The 23,103-nt window shown below is 38.6% G+C and overlaps 1 protein-coding gene across 4 annotated transcripts in view; it reads right to left on the reverse strand.

The window, feature by feature from the left end:
• The window catches only part of PHKB (phosphorylase kinase regulatory subunit beta), a 257,076-nt gene that overhangs the window by 107,737 nt on the left and 126,236 nt on the right, over positions 1–23,103 (reverse strand). For all 4 annotated transcript variants that reach the window (XR_007514667.1, XM_049864306.1, XM_049864304.1 and 1 more), the window contains 4 exons: positions 15,694–15,789; positions 14,526–14,723; positions 3,061–3,118; positions 2,436–2,513 (listed from right to left, as the gene is read on the reverse strand). Coding sequence is in view for 3 of the 4 variants with exons in the window: in XM_049864306.1 (XP_049720263.1) it covers positions 2,436–2,513; positions 3,061–3,118; positions 14,526–14,723; positions 15,694–15,789 (430 nt within the window). In the remaining variant the exon portion in view is untranslated. The remainder of the gene's footprint in view (positions 1–2,435; positions 2,514–3,060; positions 3,119–14,525; positions 14,724–15,693; positions 15,790–23,103) is intronic.

The raw sequence follows: 23,103 nt of genomic DNA on the forward strand, positions 1-23,103 counted from the left end.
CTGACCACTTAACCACTGTGCCACAGGGCTCTTTGTGACCAACCAACTTAAAAATATTCCTTGATGGCAACTAAAAAATATTATTTAAAGAGTAAAATCTTTCTGTATGACATAAAAGAGCAAAAAAAAAATCAGCATTCTAGCAGGGTTCTACAGAAGACTTTTGTAACATCAGCTCACAGTAAACTTACTTTTTGTAATAAAATTTCAAAGGTTTCTCTAAAATATAACTTTGTTCTTCATGTACCAATTAATTGTGATAACTGGGCTTTAAACCACTAAAAAGAGCTACAATACAAAGAGAATAATATGAACATCACTCTCTGAGGATGATGAAGGCTGAAGGCTGGTACACTAAAGTACCACCACAATATATCAGTGAAGTGTCACTAAATACCAACACAACTCATTCAAGGAGTTTCAAGTGGGACATTCCTGTCCCCACAACCCTATAACATGCAGGTCTAGAGGTCTCAGTCCCAAAAGGAGGAATGCTCTCACCTGGAGACACACCAATGATTCCACTGAACTAGAAGTTAACAATGCCACCCAGCCACTTTGGGCTCCTGCGGCCTCTGGATAACAGGCAAAGAAGGGGGTTACCATATTGGCTGGTGTGATTGCTCCTGATTACCAAGGGGGAAAAGAATTGATATTATATAATGGAGGTAAAGAAGAGTATGTCTGGAATACAAGAGATCCCTTAGGGCATCTCTTAGTACTACCATGCCTTGTGATTACAGTCAATGGAAAACTAGGAGCAGCCCAATTCCGACAAGACAGTAACCCAATTCCAACAAGACAGCAACCCAGTTCCAACAAGATTACTAAAGCCCCAGACCCTTTAGGAATGAAGGTTTGGGTCACCCTACTAGGCAAGGAAGCACGACCAGCTGAGGCAAGGGGAATACAGAATATGTGGTGGAAGAAGGTCATTCTAAATACCAGTTACAGCCACATGACCAGCTGCAGAAACAAGGACTGTAATTGTTCAAGTATGTATGTATGTATACATATGCACAGATTTTTGTTTCCTTCCCTCCCTTATCCCATTACTTACAAAATACAAGATGTAAATGGGGCTAGTGCATTTTTGGTTGTACACATGTTACCTGTCTTATATTAGGTCAAGTATGACTTTATAATTGTCTTTATTTAGAGATCACATATGGTTTAAGGAGCTGTGTACAGCTGTCAAGTTGACAAGGGGAAGACTAGGATGGTCAGTGCTATGTGTGAACTTGGCTAGGCCATGATTCTCAGGATTATGTAATTATCCTCCCTTTTGTGATCTGATGTAAGGGGAGTTTCCTTGGGGATGTGGCCAGCATCCAATATATACAGATGTTCTGGAAAGCTCTCTTTCCCTCTTGATTCTGCATCTGACTTGTCATCATCATCTGATCTCTGGTTCTTGGGACATAAGCCAGCAGCCTACCACCTGACCTGCAGATTTTGGGTTCATCAGCCCCTGCAATCATGTGAGTCAAGAGAAGCCTCCAGCCTGACGCCTGATCCATGGATTTGGGACTCACCAGCCTCCACAACTGCATCAGCCATTTCCTTGAAATAAATCTCTCTCTCTCTCTTTCTATATACATACATGCTTCATTCATTTTTGCTCCTCCAGAGAATGCAGCCTAAGACACCAACCCACCATAATTTTTAACTTTCAGATAAATATGTTTTCAAAGATGTTCACTCGTGAGACTCCATTCTTATTCCGTTATTACTTCCAACTTCAAAGATATGTGAAACTTCTCTTTTGCAATTTCTTTAAGAATTAATTTTGACTGGATTAATGAAAATTGGTTATGTTCTTTAAAATTTCTGCTGATCTTTGATCAAGACAAATATACCTTTACTCATAAGACTGGGCCTTTTGACCATTTCTAAAATCGATCCCCCAAATGACATTTTAGCATCACAGCAGACAATGAAGATAATATGCTAAGGGCTCTAGAAGCAACTCCAAAGAGGAAACCAGAATGTTCTCAGCAATGGTAGTATCTTTACACTGGGGCAGAGCCTCTCCAGGTGGCCCTCTGGAGAGGGCAGCACTCACCTGAGCAAAACATATTTGCTGACTTGGATAAAATATCAGTCACTTCATATTACTGTCAAATTACATGGAGTGAAGTAAGTAACTGACAAAGAACCTATGACCACCTGGTAAACTACACTGAAATTATTGTAGCCACGACCACCTAAGTTCATCATCATCCAGGTCTTACCTAATGAACTCTTTTTATAAAAACACTGCTATTATAATCAATTGATAGAGCTTATTCTTTCTAATGTCATTTGAGGCCCCATTCATTTTTTCAACTCAATGTAAACTGCTATGCTTTGTAAAGGAATCGTTTATATATTCTGAAGGAACATTAAGGGAATATTAGAAGAAAAAATTTCATGAAAAGATAATCCAACTATACCATCTGTGGTGTGATGAAGTACTGGAGTCAGAAGATCCTGATATTCCTTTACTTGATTGGGATTGCCTCTAAAAACTCCTAAAATATAAAATCCAACAGCAGTTGAACTCAATAAGCATCACAGACATTTTGCCTTAGAAAAATCTATTAGCCCAGTTGTGATTATTTCAGCAATTTTCTATTTAAATAATCACATTAAAACTGGAAAAAAAAAAAAAGGAATGCAAATACATATATTAAAAAACTGATTTTAGAAGGTCATGCTAGGACTTAGAATTGAAAACTGAATTTTAATTATTTAAAATTTTGCTATTCTTAATTGTAAATGTTATATTCACAATGTCACAGATTACAGTATGCATGATTTCTAGTAGTAAATTCTGTTTTACAAATATCAATAATATATTACTATCATTTTATAAATGTTTTAAGTATATTTTTAATTCTTTGTATTATTTAACATCCACTCAAAAAGCAGAAGACTAACATACAAAAAGGCAGAGCAGTTACCACCACTGAAGTTCAGTTTGTTTTGCTGGCTACGAGGACTCATATTTCATTTCTGTTTTTTTTTTTAAACCACTTCTACACTGTAGCTTAAGTTTCAGAAGAAAAGCTCACTTACCATCAATCATCATGTAAAGGAAAAATATGGGAAATTCACACTCAATGCCATCGAAGAGCTAAAAGAGAAAATAAAACCAGCATTAGAACTGGCACTGACAAGCACAACAATTTTAGTTAGCAGATAAATAAAATATTTATTTACAGTACTAACTTAAAATTGGACTGATTTTATAAGCAGTTTCATGGTTCTTTTTTAAATTCAAGACTCTTATTCAAAAGTTCATTCATTCGATTCATCAAACAGCATTCATTCATTCAACAAACATTTTGAGTACTTACTAATGGCACCAACTAGACACAGGGCTATGAAGACAAAAAGATAGAGACCCTTCACTCATGGCCTCACAGCCCAGTGGGGAAGCAGGCATGTACATAAACAGCTGCAATACACTGAGAAATCACTGTACATGCATAGCAGGCACATAGGCAATGGAACACCCAAGTGTCCCAAAAAATAGAGACCCTTTGCTCATGGCCTCACAGCCTACTGGGGATGCAGGCGCGTACATAAAAAGCTGCAATACACCGAGAAATCGCTGTACATGGTATAGCAGGCACATAGGCAATGGAACACCCAAGTGTCCCAAAAAATAGAGACTCTTCACTCATGGCCTCACAGCCTACTGGGAAGGCAGGCACGTACATAAACAGCTAAAATACACTCAGAAATTGCTGTACATGGTATAGCAGGCACATAGGCAATGGAACATCCAAGTGTCCCAAAAAATAGAGACCCTTCGCTCATGGCCTCACAGCCTACTGGAAAGGCAGGCACGTACATAAACAGCTGCAGTACACTGAGAAATTGCTGTATCTGGTATAGCAAGAACAAAGGCAGTGGAACACCCAAGTGTCCCTAAAAAGTCAGGGAAAGGCTTATAGGGAAGGAGATGCTTTGGTAATACTTGACGGATTTCACTGGAAAGATGAGCTAAAGGAACGTCAAGCACAGAAAAAAAAAAAAGTGCAATACCTACAGAAGCATGGAAGCATAAAGTACACTGAAGTTAGAGTATTTTTGGAACAAACAAGGGAACAGGAGTGAAAGCTGAAGCCCCACAGGTGGGCCAGGCCAGCCAGATCAGGAAGAGGCTTGAAAGTCATGCTAAGAGATGGAGGCTTTGATCTATAAGTAACAGAGAACCAATGGTGAATACTGAACAGGATCAGGATTATACATCAGATTTACTCACTAGACTGAGCAGTTCTGTATTGCAGAGTGTTGCAGGATAAGAAATAAGACCAGATGGAAGACCCCTAAAGGAATCCAAAGACAAATAATAATAGCCTCAACAGGCTTTCTCAGCTTTTGCACTATTAACATTTGGGGCCAAGGAATTCTTTGTTGTGCGGGGCTGTCCTGTTCATTGTAGGATGTTTAGCAACATCCCTAGCTTCTACCCTCTAGATGCCTTAAAAAAAAAAAAAATTATTTTTTTTATTTTTTAGATGCCAATAGCACCCATCAAATCAAAATGTCTCCAGCCACAGCCAAATGTCCCCGGGGGGTAAAATCATTCCTGGTTATGAACCATTGGCCTAAATCAAGGAGTAAAATAAAGGAAAGGACAGATTTCTAAGATTTTAAGGAGGTTGTATCTGCCAGACTTGGTGATTGATAAAGGGAAGAGTGAGAAGGAAGAGCCAAGAATGAGTCTCAAGTTCGGGGCTTAGTCTCCTGCAAAGAAGACTAAGGACAGTGAGATAAGTAATGAGATAAGCAGGAAGAGAGCTGGGTCACAACAAATGGAAGAGAATACTCCAAGAAAAAGGCTCAGTCAAGACATTCAAATGCCAAAAAGAGGTTCAGTGAATAAGGTCAGAAAAGTGTCCATCAGGACCCAGTGACCTGACAGCCTGAAGCCAGCACAGCTCCCAGGGAACACTAGGGAAAGGAGCCAGATTATAGGGGGAGGAGGGAGTGAAAGGTAAACAAGGAGAGAAACCAAGCACAGATTGTTCTTTTCAGAAGTATGGCTAAAAAGAGAGAGAGGGCTGGAGGAAGATAGGGATGAGGGTTAAGGAAGAGTTTTTGTCTGCTAATTTAAGGATGAATATCAAAATCCTTACGGGGCAGAGAAGTCCATTTGAGTTGGGGGAGCAAAACGGACGGAATGCAGAATGCAGATGACAAAAAAAAAAAGATAGGGCATCTTTCTATTAGACAAGAAAACAAATCACACATGAGAGTCCCAAGGAAGTAAAGGAGAACACAATGTAATGCACAGATGGATGGCTAGCCTTGGAATGAAGAACAGAAAGCACCTTCCATGAGACACGTGAGGGATGGAGGTCAGTACACATGAGGATAAATGAAGTGGGGAGACCACAGAGAAATGAAAGGCCATCAAGAAGAAAGCCAAGTGAAGCCAAGATGGCAGAATAGACAGAGGCTTCCCTTGAGCACTCTTTACAACAAAGACCTGAAAAAACAAGTGAAATGAGTATATTTGTGACAAGGTGGGAGCCCTGAACATCAAAGGCAAGCTTAGACAATAAACTGAGGGGCAGGGGGAGGAAGAGGCTGTTCATAAATGGAGAGGAGTTACCGAATCTGAATCGCGGAGAGCCCTCATACAACATTCCCAGAGCAGCGGAAATGGTAGCGGGCTGCTACTACCATTTGGCCGCAGTTTCCTCAGGGAGAAGAAGCCAGCCACACAGTTCACTGACACCTACAGAACCTGAGGAGAATGGCACGCTTTTGGCAACACCTAAGTACTTGCGTATATTTTACTGTGCCGCCCCACACCAAAGCCGGATTCAGTGGCTGAATCCCTGGGCCTGAGATAGACCCTGGGGAGCACCTACAGCCACGCTCCCAGACTTGGGGAAGCAAAAAACTTGCAACTGGGGGAAAAAGATAATTTGCTAGCTCCATTAACTGGGGGAGCTCAGGACAGAAGTGGCTCCCATCCAGGCATAAACCGTACCTGAAACTTGAGCAACTTTCCTTTCTACACGGACCTGTGTGGACCTATTTTGGAAGAATAGGTCCTTGTTGGCAAACTACAACCATTTCCGCTGTGTGGTGGAGAGGCGGGTGTTTGACATTTGACATTGCTTTGCCTATTACACAAGGTCCTCACCTACCCACATCACGGACCTAAGACTAGTAGCTCCACTCAGGTCACCCAGCCACCTGTGACAGGGGTCCAAAGATAACTGGTACCTCCCAGTCCTTACAACCAAAAACTTTGGGTGCCCATGGTCCCTCTGCAGAACCCACCCACCAGCATGCTCTAGGGAACAGAGACGTGTTTTCCTCAGAGACACCTGGGGGTCAGTTCTCAGCCCCCGCCTCATTCAGAGCATGATCCTTTGATGCTATCAGACACCGGTATATACGCCAATCACCCCTCCCCCTCTAAGACTGTAGGACACAGCCTGTACCACACACTTGATGATAAGCTACCTAGAAACCTCAGCTGAATTCATACAAAAAAACTGAATGGACTCCTAGACTGATATACCTAATAACAGCTCTAGCCAGCTGGGGACAGACACCAGAGCTCCAAAGATGAAAATAATCAAGCTACCTCACTCAAACCACCCATGTGGGTATACCAAAACAAAACAAAGCAAGCAGCTACGACACACTAAGCAAGCATAAACTAATACAATAACTTATAGATGGCTCAGAGACAACAGTCAATATCAAGTCACATAAAGAAACAGACCATGATCACCTCAACAGGCTCTCAAAACAAAGAATTCAGGGATCTTCTAGATGAAAGTGCATTCCTGGAATTACCAGATGCAGAATACAAAAGTTTGGTATACAGAACCCTTGAAGACATCAGGAAGGAAATGAGGAAATACACAGAACAAGCCAAGGAACACACAGATAAAGCAACTGAAGAAATTAAAAAGATTATTCAGGAACATATTAAAACATTTAATAAGCTGGAAAAATCCATACACAGGAAGCAATCAGAAATTAAGAACATTAACAATAAAATTACAGAATTAGATAACTCAATAGAAAGTCAGAAGAGCAGAATAGAGCAAGTAGAAGCTAGAATTTCTGAACTCGAAGATAAATCACATGGCACTAATATATCTGAAGAAAAATCAGATAAAAGAATTAAAAAAAATGAAGAAACCTTAAGAATCATGTGGAACTCTACAAAGAGAAATAACCTACGAGTGATTGGAGTACCAGAACAGGAAGGGATAACAGAAAATACAGAGAAAATTGTTGAGGATTTGTTGGCAGAAAACTTCCCTGATATTGTGAAAGATGAGAAGATATCTATTCAAGATGCTCATCGAACTCCACATAAGCTAGATGTTAAAAGAAAGTCACCAAGAGATATTATAATCAAACTTGCCAAAACCAAAGATAAAGAGACAATTATAACAGCAGCAAGGGATAAAAGACAAGTCACCTACACAGCACAGCCATTAAAAATAAGCTCGGAGTACTCGGAAGAAACCACGCAGGCAAGAAGGCAATGGGATGACATATTTAAAAACTGAAGGAAAACAACTGCCTGCCAAGAATCATATATCCAGCAAAACTGTCTCTTAAATATGAAGGTGAAATTAACACATTTCCAGATACACACAAGTTGAGGGAATTTGTAAAAACCAAACAAAAACTACAAGAAATACTGAAGGGAGTTCTTTGTTTAGAAAATCAATAATATCAAGTTATCACACTAAGACTAGAACACTGGGCAGAGCAACCAGAAGCCAAACCAGACAGGGAAACCCAAAAAAACAAAGCGAGATTTAAAAAAAAAAAAAAAAAAAAAGCCCCAAACAGGGTAACAGCAGTCTTATTATATAAAAGAAGACAGCATTAAAATAATAAAGAGGGACTAAGAAATGTAATCATACACAGTCCACATGGAGAGGAAGATACGGTGATACAAAGAAATAAAAGTTAGTTTTAAATTTAGAAAAATAGGGGTAAATAATAAGGTAACCACAAAGGAGACAAACTATCCTACTCATCAAAATAAAATACAAGGGAAAAATACAGACTCAGCAGAAACAAAATCAACAACAACAAGTATGAGGAAAGGACAATATATAAAGAAAATCTACTCAACACATAAAATCAAGTGGGAAAAAGAAACTGTCAAAAAGACATCAAAATGATTGCACTAAATTCATACCTATCCATAATTACCCTAAATGTAAATGGACTAAATTCACCAATAAAGAGACAGAGAGTGGCAGAATGGATTAAAAAACAAGATCCGTCTATATGCTGCCTACAAGAGACACACCTTAGACTTAGAGACACGAACAAACTAAAGCTCAAAGGACGGAAAAAAATATATCAAGCAAACAACAATCAAAAAAGAGAAGGAGTGGCAATATTAATTTCTGACAAAATAGACTTTGAAGTTAAACCCATCAGAAAGGATAAGGAAGGACACTATATAATGACTAAAGGGACAATACACCAAGAAGACATAACCATATTAAATATTTATGCACTCAATGACAGGGCTGCAAGATACATAAAACAAACTCAGCACTGAAAAGTGAGATAGACAGCGCCACAATAATAATTGAAGACTTCAACACACCACTTTCAGTAAAGGACAGGACATCCAGAAAGAAGCTCAATAAAGACACGGAAGATCTAAATGCCACAATCAACCAACTTGACCTCATAGACATATACACAACACTCCACCCAACAGCAAACAAGTATACTTTCTTTTCTAGTGCACATGGAACATTCTCTAGAATAAATCACATATTAGACCATAAAGCAAGCCATTGAAATATTACAAGGCATCTTCGCTGACCATAACGCCATAAAAGTGAAAATCAATAACAGGAAAAGCAGGGAAAAGAAATCAAACACTTGGAAACTGAACGATACCCTGCTCAAAAAAGACTGGACTATAGAGGGCATTAAGGATGGAATAAAGAAATTCAGAGAATCCAAAGAGAATGAAAACACTTCCTATCAGAACATGTGTGACAAACCAAAAGCTGTTCTCAGAGGCCAATTTGTATCAATAAATGCACACATCCAAAAAGAAGGGCCAAAATCAAAGAATTATCCCTACAACTTGAACAAATAGAAACAGAGCAACGAAAGAAACCCACAGGCACCAGAAGAAAACAAATAATAAAAATAAGAGCTGAACTAAATGAAACAGAAAACAGAAAAACAATTGAAAGAATTAACAAGACCAAAAGCTGGTTTCTTGAAAAAAATCAACAAAATTGATAAACCACTGGCCAAACTGACAAATGAAAAACAGGAGAGAAAGCAAATAACCCAAATAAGAAATAAGAAGGGCGATACTGCAACAGACCAAACTGAAATTAAAAGGATCATAGGAGATTACTATGAAAAGCTATACTCAAACAAATTTGGAAACCTAGAAGAAATGGATGAATTCCTAGAAACACACTACCTACCTAAACTAACACTAAAAAACTAACACTAGCAGAGGTAGAACAACTAAATTGACCGATAACAAAAGAAGAGATTGAAAAGGTAATGAAAAAAACTCCCAAGAAAAAAAAGCCCTGGTCTGGAAGGCTTCACTGCAGAGTTCTACCAAACACTCAGAGAAGAGTTAACACCACTACTACTAAAGGTATTTCAGAGCATAGAAAAGGCCAGAATACTACCAAACTCATTCTACGAAGCCACCATATCCCTGATACCAAAACCAGGTAAAGACACCAGAAGAAAAGAAAATTATAGACCTATATCCCTCGGGAATGTAGACGCAAAAATTCTCAACAAAATTCTAGCCAATAGAATTCAACAACATATCAAAAAAATAATTCACCGTGACCAAGTGGGATTCATACCAAATATGCAGGGATGGTTCAACATTAGAAAAACAATTAATGTAATCTACCACACAAATAAAAGAATCACATGATTTTATCAATTGATACAGAAAAGGCCTTTGACAAAGTTCAATGCTCGTTCACGATAAAAACTCTCAGCAAAATAGGAACAGAAGGAAAATTTCTCACCATAATAAAGAGCATTTATACAAAGCCAACAGCCAACATCACCCTAAATGGAGAGGGCCTGAAAGCATTCCCATTGAGATCGGGAACCAGACGAGGATGCCCTTTATTGCCACTCTTATTCAACATTGTGCTGGAAGTCCTAGCCAGAGCAAATATGCTAGCTAACGAAATAAAGGGCATCCAGATTGGCAAGGAAGAAGTAAAAGTATTTCTATTGGCAGATGATACGATCTTATACACAGAAAACCCTAAAGAATCCTCTACAAAACTACTGAAACTAATAGAAGAGTTCAGTATAGTATCGGGATACAAGACAAACATACAAAAATCAGTTGGATTCCTCTACACCAACAAAAAGAACATCGAAAAGGAAATCACCAAATCAATGCCATTTACAGTAGCCCCCAAGAAGATAAAATACTTAGGAATAAATCTTACCAGAGACGTAAAAGACTTATACAAAGAAAATTACAGTACACTTCTGCAAGAAACCAAAAGAGACTTACATAAGTGGAAGAACATACCTTGCTTGTGGATAGGAAGACTTAACATTATAAAAACGTCTATTCTACCAAAATCAATCTGTACATTTAATGCAATTCCAATCAAAATTCCAAGGAAATTCTTTAATGAGATGGAGAAACAAATCACCAACTTCATACGGAAGTGAAAGAGGCCCCGGATAAATATGGCATTAGTGAAAAAGAAAAACAAAGTGGGAGGCCTTACTTTACCTGATTTTAGAACCTATTCTACAGCCACGGTAGTCAAAACAGCCTGGTACTGGTACAACAGCAGATACATGGACGAATGGAACAGAATTGAGAATCCAGACATAAATCCATCCACATATGAGCAGCTGATATTTGACAAAGGCTCCAAAACAGTTAAATGGGGAAAAGACAGTGTTTTTAACAAATGGTGCTAGCATAACTAGATAATAATCTGCAAAAAAATGAAACAAGACCCATACCTCACTCCATGCACAAAAACTAGCTCAAAATGGATCAAAGACCTAAATGTTAAATCTAAAATGATAAGGATCATGGAAGAAAAAATAGGGACAATGTTAGGAGCCCTAACACATAGCATAAACAGTATATAAAACATTATAAACAATGTATAAGAAAAACTAGATAACTGGGAGCTCCTAAAAATCAAACACCTATGCTCATCCAAAGACTTCACCAAAAAAGTAAAAAGACTATCTACAGACTGGGAAAAAGTTTTTAGCTATGACTTTTCTGATCAGCGCCTGATCTCTAAAATCTACATGATACTCCAAAAACTCAACTGCAAAAAGACAAATAACCCAATTAAAAAATGGGCAAAAGATATGAAAAGACACTCCCCTAAAGAAGACATTCAGGTAGCTAACAGATACATTAGGAAATGTTCACGATCATTAGCCATTACAGAAATGCAGATCAAAACTACAATGAGACTTCATCTCACTCCAACAAGGCTGGCATTAATCCAAAAAAATACAAAATAATAAATGCTGGAAAGGCTGTGGAGAGATTAGAACACTTATACACTGCTGGTGGGAATGTGAAATGATACAACCACTTTGGAAATCGATTTGGCACTTCCTTAAAAAGCCAGATACAGAACTACCATACGATCCAGCAATCCCACTCGCGGAATATATCCTAGAGAAATAAGAGCCTTTACACAAACAGATATATGCACACGCATGTTTACTGCAGCACTGTTTACAATAGAAAAAAGATGGAAGCAACCAAGGTGCCCATCAACGGATGAATGGATAAATAAATTATGGTATATTCACACAATGGAATACTACACATCGATAAAGAACAGTGAGGAATCTGTGAAACATTTCATAATATGAAGGAACTTGGAAGGCATTATGCTGAGTGCAATTAGTCAGTTGCAAAAGGACAAACATTGTATAAGACCACTATTATAAGAAATTGAGAAATAGTTTAAACTGAGAAGAAAACATTCTTTTGTGGTTACACGAGGGGGGAGGGAGGGAGGGTGGGAGAGGGGCATTTATTAATTAGATAGTAGATAAGAACTACTTTAGGTGAAGGGAAAGACAGCACACAGTACAGGTGAGGTCAGCACAATGGGACTAAACCAAAAGCAAAGAAGTTTCCTGAATAAACTGAATGCTTTGAAGGCCAGCCTAGCAGGGGCAGGGGTCTGGGGACTACGGTTTCAGGGGACATCTAATTCAATTGGCATAATAAAATCTATTAAGAAAACATTCTGCATCCCACTTTGAAGAGTGGTGTCTGGGGTCCTAAACGCCAGCAAGTACCCATCTAAGATCCATCAATTGGTCTCAACCCACCTGTATCAAAGAAGAATGAAGAACACCAAGGACACAAGGTGATTACGAGCCCAAGACACAGAAAGGGCCACATGAACCAGTGACGACATCATCCTGAGACCAGAAGGACTAGATGGTGCCCGGCTACAACCAATGACTGCCCTGACAGAGAACACAACAGAGAACCCCTGAGGGAGCAGGAGAGCAGTGGGATGCAGACCTCAAATTCTCATAAGACCAGACTTAATGGTCTAACTGAGACTGGAAGGACCTCAGTGGTCATGGTCCCCAGACCTTCTGTTGGCCCAGGACAGGAACAATTCCTGAAGCCAACTCTTCAGACATGGTTTGGACTACACAATGGGTTGGAGAATGATACTGGTGAGGAGTGAGCTTCTTGGATCAGGTGGACACTTGAGACTATGTTGGCATCTCCTGCCTGGAGGGAAGATGAGAGAGTGGAGGGAGTTAGGAGCTGGCGAAATGGACACGAAAAGAGAGAGTGGAGGGAGACAGTGGGCTGTCTCATTAGGGGGAGAGTAATTGGGAGTGTGTAGCAAGGTGTATATGGGTTTTTGTGTGAGAGACTGACTTGATTTGTAAACTTTCAGTTAAAGCACAATAAAAATTATTTTAAAAAACACAAAGTTAAAAAAAAAAAAAGAGGAAACAAGAAGTAAGGTCTCGAGATTTGAGTAATAAAGGTAAAAAATCAGGCTTTCCAAAGGCGTTCCTGGCAGTGTCACACAGCAGGACTGAAGAGCAGGGAAGATTGTGACAAGGACTGAACCAAGGGAGGTGTCCTGAATTTGAGGTGGCACCTAGTCATCCTGTTTGTGGCTTTCTTTGGTGGCGCTCAACAATAGCTACAGAAGTGCAGAAGGTCTGCTGGACTAATCCAAAGTTGAAACTATGTAGGAAGTCTAATTCAAATGTAAAGGCTGTAAACCAGTGCAAGAAACGTAGGAAACAGAAAAGAAACATCTAAAGACGTTTAAGAGATAAATGGATCTTTTGACTCAACATTGCAGATTGCCGTAAAATCTCAAAAATGTATACAATAAAATGGCTCCCAACACTCCCAAATAGTAGTCAACTGTGAAATTAAATGAAATGATACATAGCTTGCCTGGTTGTCCTGTAGAACTTAAGTTTATGTGACATTTTAAAGGAGTGGTATGTTAATTGCCAAACAAATCACAAGCTATAATGTTGCCTAATGTTCTGTACACAAATTCATGGAGAAAAGGAACTTACGTGTCTTTACTGACTAAGCCAAAGTTGTGACCATGCTCACACAAACAATTTTCAATCTATCCCACTACAGCAAATTCTTCAGCAATGTGCTTGGATGCTTACTTTTGGGGGGAGGGGCGGGGGGGGGGAGGAAGTACGGGGATGGGAGTTATAGTTTTCTGGAAGGCTTAAGAACAGCTAGTATAAACCTGGATACAGTAGTGTAGGTGTGTACATGTCAAATAGTAAAATATTTTAAAACTAAACATTTTTAGAGGGTATATTTGAAACAGACATGTCTAAATAGAACAGGAAAAGAAGGAAGGGAAGGACCAGCAGTTTCAATGAGAGATTTGCCTAGCAGATTGAAAGGTGGACCACAGACAGATATTTGCTATTACATGAGATAAACAGTATGGAGCAGGCAGGTCAAGAACTGAAAATACAATAGAAAAGTGATTCACTCAATGAACGAACATGACCCAGTATGAACAAATGGGCCTCACTGATGATAAGCAGAAGGGGCACTTACTGAGAACTCACTATGTGACAAGCCCTATCTTAAGCACTTTCATATATATTAACTCATTTAATTCTCAGAAGATTCTCAGGAGGGTGGTATTACATTATTTTAAAAATAAAGTATATTAAACACCAAAAACACAAACCAAACCCACTGCCATCAAGTCGATTCTGACTCACAGTGACTCTATAGGACCGAGTTGAACAGTCCAAGGAGCAGCTGGTAGATCTGAACTGCCGACCTTTTGGTTAGCAGCTGAATGCTTAACCACTGCGCCACCAGGGCTCCATATTAAACACAGAGAGGTTAATTAATTTGCCAACAGCCTCACAGCTAGTAAGAGGCAGAGCCAGAATTCAAACCCAAGAAGTCTGCCTCCTGAATCTGCCATGCTGCGAGTGTGTGGGTGGGTGGGTAGGAGTGGGGTTGATACCTTAATTTCAGCTGGTTTGTAGTAGCGTCTGTTGGGGTCTTCCAATGATGTTCTATAACCGTCTCTCAAGAAACGCTTAAATCCATATTTTCCTCTTAATTTTCTAACCACTTTATCAAGCGTCTGGCCAAAAAGAACTTCATCATCCAGGGCAAATGCAGGATAACTGATGCAGGGGAGCAGGGCAGCATCTGTGTTCTGGGCGATGAGAAAAAGGGCACAGTTAGAGTGTCAGCACTGACGCGACCAACACGTTTAGGGAGAACCACGGGGATTGGGTGAATTAAGTCATCTAACCGCATGGAAGCTGGGCTGCAAGCAACAGACGCACACTTACACGGCAGCATTAATGATCTTACAGAGGAGTTAAAACTGTATTCATTAACAAAGTGTATTTTCAAGGTTCAACGCGGGACTCAAATTTTTAAATATTAATTAAGGCAGTGTGTAAAAACTGAACACCAAGAATTAGGTGTCACAACTTAGTTTGTTATAACAATTTATTCTTTGTTTATTTTATGAAAAACAGAAAACAATCTAAATGTCTAAAAATTAGTTGAATAAATAAGCAACGCTTAAAATTCATATTGTAGAAATATGTTTATTCATACAGGAGCATGTCCACATTTGTTCATTAACAGAACTAGGTTACCAAACGTTGTGCACAATATGGTTCCAGTTTTACAAAATAAAAATATACGTGCATAAAATATGTGGAAACATATACCCAAATGTTGTCACTCTGAGATTATATTTGAGTGATAGGATAATGGGCATAGTCAAGCTTGTCAGACAAAGAAAAACTTATTGAATGTCAGAAAAGAAACAAGGAATGGGAATTTTACTCAAAAGAAATATAAATTATGAAAAAATATTTTTCTAATCTTCCACGACAAAAAGATTCACTTCGGTATAATATGTTGCTACCTCCTCATCCCACCTCCCCAAGGAAAATAATATGTCTGTGTTGCTATTTCCTATGAAAGACTCTGTTCAATTCCTGAGTCAGATCTCCTCAGACCAGGAAGTCAGGCCAAGTGAGTGAGGAACGATACCTATTATCTCTTATAGACCTCTGCCACTGAGGAGCACTTTCTTGGAAACGAAAATAAAACCACATAAAAATCATAAATGACACTCATATTAATTTAATGTAAAAACATCTCACATGAGATCTTGACTCCCTGGGTAACAGTGAGCACAGGGTCTGCCTATTGCGATTGTGAGCATCAAGATCCACAAATATCACTGACCAAGAGCAGCCCTGGAATGAGAAGAGAGAAACGTTTCCCTAATTAATAAAAAAGCATATGCAGAATGGTTGCAATTTCGACTGTAAGAAATACCACAAAAAGTATTAACATTGATTGTATTTGAGAGTGCGACTACAGAAGATATTTTCTTTTTTTTATATTTTTAGAATTTTTTAACTGTCCTTCAATGAACGTCTTAATTTTATCATACTAAAAATAAACGTTACTTTAAATTTCTATTATTTTTACCTTGTTTTTTAATCAATCAAAATATATATACAATTAATAATAATTTTTGACAAGAGATGAAGAACTAATATGAATTGCACATTCCTAATAAAGAACATTGATTATAAGACTGAATATGGACATAAAGAAAGGTTTAAAATATGAACACAAATAATAATGCAAATAATAGAAGCTGGTATTCACTATGTGCCAGCACACATAGGTTATCTCATTCAAACCAATTATTACCCCAATCTTACCAAAAAGGAAACTGAGCCTTAGTTTAACATCACAACAGCTCAAAATCAAGTCTCCGACACGGAAGCCATGCTTTAACCACTGGGTTATGCAATCTTCCACACTAATTAAGTGATTTTTTTTTTTACTTTTTAGCCATTAGAGTACATTCTATATTCAACAGCAAGGTTATAAGCAAACATGGTTTTTTCTTTTGCTGGGGAGCTAAATATTTAGGAAAAAAAGAGAATCAAATGGGAATACAAAGGCTTCTTCCATCACAATACTCAAAAATACAAGGAAATGGGAGGCGGAGCCAAGATGGCGGAACAGACAGACACTTCTGGCGAACCCACTTTACAACAAAGACCAGCAAAAACAAGTACAATGAGTATATTTGTGACCAGCTGGGAGCCCTGAGCATCAAAGGCAACCTTAGACAATGAAAAGAGGGGCAGGGGGAGAAAGAGACTCTTCAGAAGTGGAGAGAAGTTACCAGAACTGAATCGCGGGGAGCCCTCAGGCACCATTACCAGAGCAGCAGGGGGCAGCAGGCTAGTACTAGTGTTTAGCCGCAGTTTCCTCAGGGAGAAGAAGCCAGCCACACAGTCTACTCACACCTCTGGAACCTAAGAATGGCAAACTCGACAAAAGCAAAGTACTTGCGTATATTTTCTTGCGCCCCCCCCCCCCACCCCAAAGCCGGATTCAGTGGCTGAATCCCTGGGCCTGAGATAGACCCTGGGGAGCACCTAAAGCCATCCTCCCGGCCTTGGGGAAGGAAAAAATTTGCAACTGGAGGGAAAAGATAATTTGCTACCTCCATTAACCGGGGAGCTCAAGACAGAAGTGGCTCCCATCCAGGCATAAACCGTCCCTGAAACTTGAGCAACTTTCCCTTCTGCACGGACCTGTGCAGACCTATTTTGGAAGAATAGGTCCTTGTTGGCAAACTACAACTATTTCAGCTGTGCAGTGGAGAGATGTGTGTTTTGACATTTGACATTGCTTTGCCTATTAAACAAGGTCCTCACTTGCCCACATCAGGGACCTAAGGACTGGTAGCTCCACTCAGGTCACCCAGCCACCTGTGACAGGGGTCCAAAGATAACTGATATCTCCCAGTCCTTCCAACCAAAAACTTTGGGTGCCCATGGTCCCTCTGCAGAACCCACCCACCAGCACACTCTAGGGAACAGAGACGTGTTTTCCGTAGAGACATTTAGGGGTCAGTTCTCAGCCCCCTGCCTTGTTCAGAGCGTGATCCCTTGATGCAATCAGATACCAGTATATACGCCAATCACCACTGCCCCTCTAAGACTGTAGGACACAGCCTGTACCACACACTTGATGATAAGCTACCTGGAAACCTCAGCTGAATCCATACAAGAAAACTGAAGGGACTCCTAGACTGATATACCTGATAACAGCTCTAGCCAGCTGGGGACAGGACACCAGAGCTCCAAAGATGAAAATAATCAACTAGCTCACTCAAACCACCCATGTGGGTATACCAAAACAAAACAAAGCAAGCAGCTACGACACAGTAAGCAAGCATAAACTAATGCAATAACTTATAGATGGCTCAGAGACAACAGTCAATATCAAGTCACATAAAGAAACAGACCATGATCACCTCAATAGGCTCTCAAAACAAAGAATTCAGGGATCTTCTAGATGAAAGTGCGTTCCTGGAATTACCGGATGCAGAATACAAAAGTTTAGTATACAGAACCCTTCAAGACATCAGGAAGGAAATGAGGCAATACGCAGAACAAGCCAAGGAACACACAGATAAAACAACTGAACAAATTAAAAAGATTATTCAGGAACATAATGAAAAGTTTAATATGCTGGAAAATCCATAGACAGACAGCAATCAGAAATTCAGAAGATTAACAATAAAATTACAGAATTAGATAACTCAATAGAAAGTCAAAGGAGCGGAATAGAGCAAGTAGAAGCTAGAATTTCTGAACTCGAAGATAAATCACTTGGTACTAACATATCTGAAGAAAAATCAGATAAACGAATTAAAAAAAATGAAGAAGCCTTAAGAATCATGTCGGACTCTACAAAGAGAAATAACCTACGAGTAATTGGAATAACAGAATAGGCAGGGATAACAGAAAATACGGAAAAAATTGTTGAAGATTTGTTGGCAGAAAACTTCCCTGATATTGTGAAAGATGAGAAGATATTTATACAAGATGCTCATCGAGCTCCACATAAGCTAGATGTTAAAAGAAAGTCACCAAGACACGTTATAATCAAACTTGCCAAAACCAAAGATAAAGAGAGAATTATAAAGGCAGCGAGGGATAAACGAAAAGTCACCTACAAAGGAGGGTCGATAAAATAAGCTCGGACTACTCAGCAGAAACCATGCAGGCAAGAAGGCAACGGGATGACATATATAAAAAATTGAAGGAAAACAATTGCCTGCCAAGAATCATATATCCAGAAAAACTGTCTCTTAAATATGAAGGTGAAATAAAGATATTTCAAGATAAATACAAGTTTGGGGAATTCGTAAAAACCAAACCAAAACTACAAGAAATACTGAAGGGAGTTCTTTGGTTAGAAAATCAATATCAGGTATCAAGACTAGAACAATGGGTGGAGCAACCAGAAGTCAGCCCAGACAGGGAAATCCAAAAAAACAAAGCAAGATTAAAAAAAAAAAAAAGCCCAAAACAGGGTTAACAGCAGTGTTATTATATAAAAGAAGACAGCATTAAAACAGTAAAGGTGGACACTTGAGACTGTGTTGGCATCTCCTGTCTGGAGGGGAGATAGGAGGGTAGAGAGGGTTAGAAACTTGCAAAATTGTCACGAAAGGAGAGACTGGAAGGGCTGACTCATTAGGGGGAGAGTAAGTGGGAGTGTGGAGTAAGGTGTATATAAGCTTATATGTGACAGACTGACTTGATTTGTAAACATTCACTTAAAGCTCAATAAAAATTATTAAAAAAAATAGAGATAAAAAATAAAATACAAGGAAAAAATACAGACTCAGCAGAAACAAAATCAACAACAACAAGTATGAGGAAAGGACAATATATAAAGAAAATCTACTTAGTACATAAAATCAAGTGGGAAAAAGAAACTGTCAACAACACAAAAAAGGACATCAAAATGACTGCACTAAATTCATACCTATCCATAATTACCCTGAATGTAAATGGACTAAATGCACCAATAAAGAGACAGAGAGTGGCAGAATGGATTAAAAAACAAGATCCGTCCATATGCTGCCTACAAGAGACACACCTTAGACTTAGAGACACAAACTAAAACTCAAAGGATGGAAAAAAATATATCGAGCAAACAACAATCAAAAAAGAGCAGGAGTGGCAATATTAACTTCTGACAAAATAGACTTTAAAGTTAAATCCATCAGGAAGGATAAGGAAGGACACTATATAATGACTAAATGGACAATACACCAAGAAGATGTAACCATATTAAAAATTTATGCACCCAGTGAAAGGGCTGCAAGATACATAAAACAAACTCTATCCGCACTAAAAAGTGAGATAGACAGCTCCACAATAATAATTGAAGACTTCAACACACCACTTTTGGTAAAGGACAGGACATCCAGAAAGAAGCTCAAAAAAGACATGGAAGATCTAAATGCCACAATCCACCAACTTGACCTCGTAGACATATAGAGAACACTCCACCCAACAGCAACCAAGTATACTTTTTTTTCTAGTGCACATGGAACATTCTCTAGAATAGACCACATATTAGGTCTTAAAGCAAGCCTTAGCAGCATCTAAAACATTGAAATATTACAAAGCATCTTCTCTGACCATAGGCCATAAAAGTGGAAATCAGTAACAGGAAAAGCAGGGGAAAGAAAGCAAACACTTGGAAACTGAACAATACCCTGCTCAAAAAAGACTGGATTATAGAAGGCATCAAGGATGGAATAAAGAAATTCAGAGAATCCAAAGAGAATGAAAACATTTCCTATCAGAACCTTTGGGACACAGCAAAAGCAGTGCTCAGAGGCCAATTTATGTCAATAAATGCACACATCCAAAAAGAAGAAAAGGCCAAAATCAAAGAATTATCCCTACAACTTGAACAAATAGAAAGAGAGCAACAAAAGAAACCCACAGGCACCAGAAGAAAACAAATAATAAAAATTAGAGCTGAACTAAATGAAATAGAAAACTGGAAAACAATTAAAGAGTTAACAAGACGAAAAACTGGTTTTTTGAAAAAAATCAACAAAATTGATAAACCACTGGCCAAACTGAAAACAGAAAAACAGGTAAGGAACCAAATAACCTGAATAAGAAATGAGATGGGCAATACTACAACAGACCCAACTGAAATTAAAAAAAATCATATCAGATTACTATAAAAAACTATACTCAAACAAATTTGGAAACCTAGAAGAAATGGATGAATTCCTAGAAACACACTACCTACCTAAACCAACACAAACAGGTAGAACAACTAAATAGACCCGTAACAAAAGAAGAGATTGAAAAGGTAATGAAAAAACTCCCAACACACACACACACAAAAGCCCTGGTCCAGATAGCTTCACTGCAGAGTTTTAGGAAACTTTCAGAGAATAGTTAACACCACTACTACTAAAGGTATTTTGGAGCATAGAAAAGGACAGAACACTACCAAACTCATTCTATGAAGCCACCATACCCCTGATACCAAAACCAGGGAAAGACACCACAAGAAAAGGAAATTATAGACTTATAATCCTCATGCATGTAGATGCAAAAATCCTCAACAAAATTCTAGCCAATAGAATTCAACAACATATCAAAAAAATAATTCACCATGACCAAGTGGGATTCATACCAAATATGCAGGGATGGTTCAACATTAGAAAAACTATTAATGTAATCCACCACGTAAATAAAACAAAAGAATCACATGATTTTATCAATGATGCAGAAAAGGCCTTTGACAAAGTTCAACACTCATTCATGATAAAAACTTCCAGCAAAATAGGAATAGAAGGAAAATTCCTCATCATAATAAAAGGCATTTATACAAAGCCAACAGCCAACATCACCCTAAATGGAGACAGCCTGAAAACCTTTCCACTGAGATCGGGAACCAGAAAAGGATGCCCTTTATCACCACTCTTATTCAACATTGTGCTGGAAGTCCTAGCCAGAGCAATTAGGCTAGATAAAGAAATAAAGGGCATCCAGATTGGCAAGGAAGAAGTAAAAGTATCTCTATTTGCAGATGACATGATCTTATACACAGAACACCCTAAGGAATCCTCCAGAAAACTACTGAAACTAATAGAAGAGTTCAGCAGGGTATCAGGATTCAAGAAACATACAAAAATCAGTTGGATTCCGCTACACCAACAAAAAGAACATCAAAGAGGAAATCACCAAATCAATGCCATTTACAGTAGCCCTGAAGAAGATAAAATATTTAGGAATAAATCTTATCAGAGATGTAAAAGACTTATACAAAGAAAACTACAGTACACTTCTGCAAGAAACCAAAAGAGACTTACATAAGTGGAAGAATATACCTTGCTCGTGGATAGGAAGACTTAACATTATTAAAATGTCTATTCTACCAAAAGCGATCTGTACATTTAATGCAATTCCAATCCAAATCCCAAGGACATTTTTTAATGAGATGGAGAAACAAATCACCTACTTCATATGGAAGTGAAAGAGGCCCCAGATAAACATGGCATTAGTGAAAAAGAAGAACAAAGTGGGAGGCCTTACTTTACGTGATTTTAGAACCTATTCTACAGCCACGGTAGTCAAAACAGCCTGGTACTGGTACAACAGCAGATACATGGACGAATGGAACAGAATTGAGAATCCAGACATAAATCCATCCACATATGAGCAGCTGATATTTGACAAAGGCCCCAAAACAGTTAAATGGGGAAAAGACCCTCTTTTTAACAAATGGTGCTGGCATAACTAGATAACAATGTGCAAAAAAATGAAACAAGACCCACACCTCACTCCATGCACAAAAACTAGCTCAAAATGGATCAAAGACCTGAATATGAAATCTAAAACGAGAAAGATCATGAAAGAAAAAACACGGACAACGTTAGAAGCCCTAAAACATGGCATAAAAGAAAAAAAATGGCAAAAAGAGTATATAAAACATTATTAAGAATATAGATGAAAAACTAGATAACTGGGAGCTCCTAAAAATCAAACACCTATGCTTTTTTTTTTTTATGCTCATCCAAAGACTTCACCAAAAGAGTAAAAAGACTACCTACAGATTGGGAAGAAGTTTTTAGCTATGACATTTCTGATCAGCACCTGATCTCTAAAATCTACATGATACTGCAAAAACTCAAGTGCAAAAAGATACATAACCGAATTAAAAAATGGGCAAAAGATATGAATAGACACTTCACTAAAGAAGACATTCAGGTAGCTAACAGATACATGAGGAAATGTTCACGATCATTAGCTATTAGAGAAATGCAGATCAAAACTACAATGAGATTTCATCTCACTCCAACAAGGCTGGCATTATTCCAAAAAGCACAAAATAATAAATGTTGGAGAGGCTGTGGAGAGACTGGAACACTTCTACACTGCTGGTGGGAATGTCAAATGGTACAACCACTTTGGAAATCGACTTGGCGCTTCCTTAAAAAGCTGGAAATAGAACTACCATAAGATCCAGCAATCCCACTCCTTGGAATATATCCTAGAGAAATAAGAGCCTTTATACGAACAGAATATGCACACCCATGTTTAGTGCAGCACTGTTTTCAATAGCAAAACAATGGAAGCAACCAAGGTGCCCATCAATGGACGAATGGGTAAATTACGGTATATTCACACAATGGAATACTACGCAACAAC

This window comes from Elephas maximus, chromosome 21 (assembly GCF_024166365.1).
Source record: "Elephas maximus indicus isolate mEleMax1 chromosome 21, mEleMax1 primary haplotype, whole genome shotgun sequence".
Lineage (NCBI taxonomy): Eukaryota > Metazoa > Chordata > Mammalia > Proboscidea > Elephantidae > Elephas > Elephas maximus.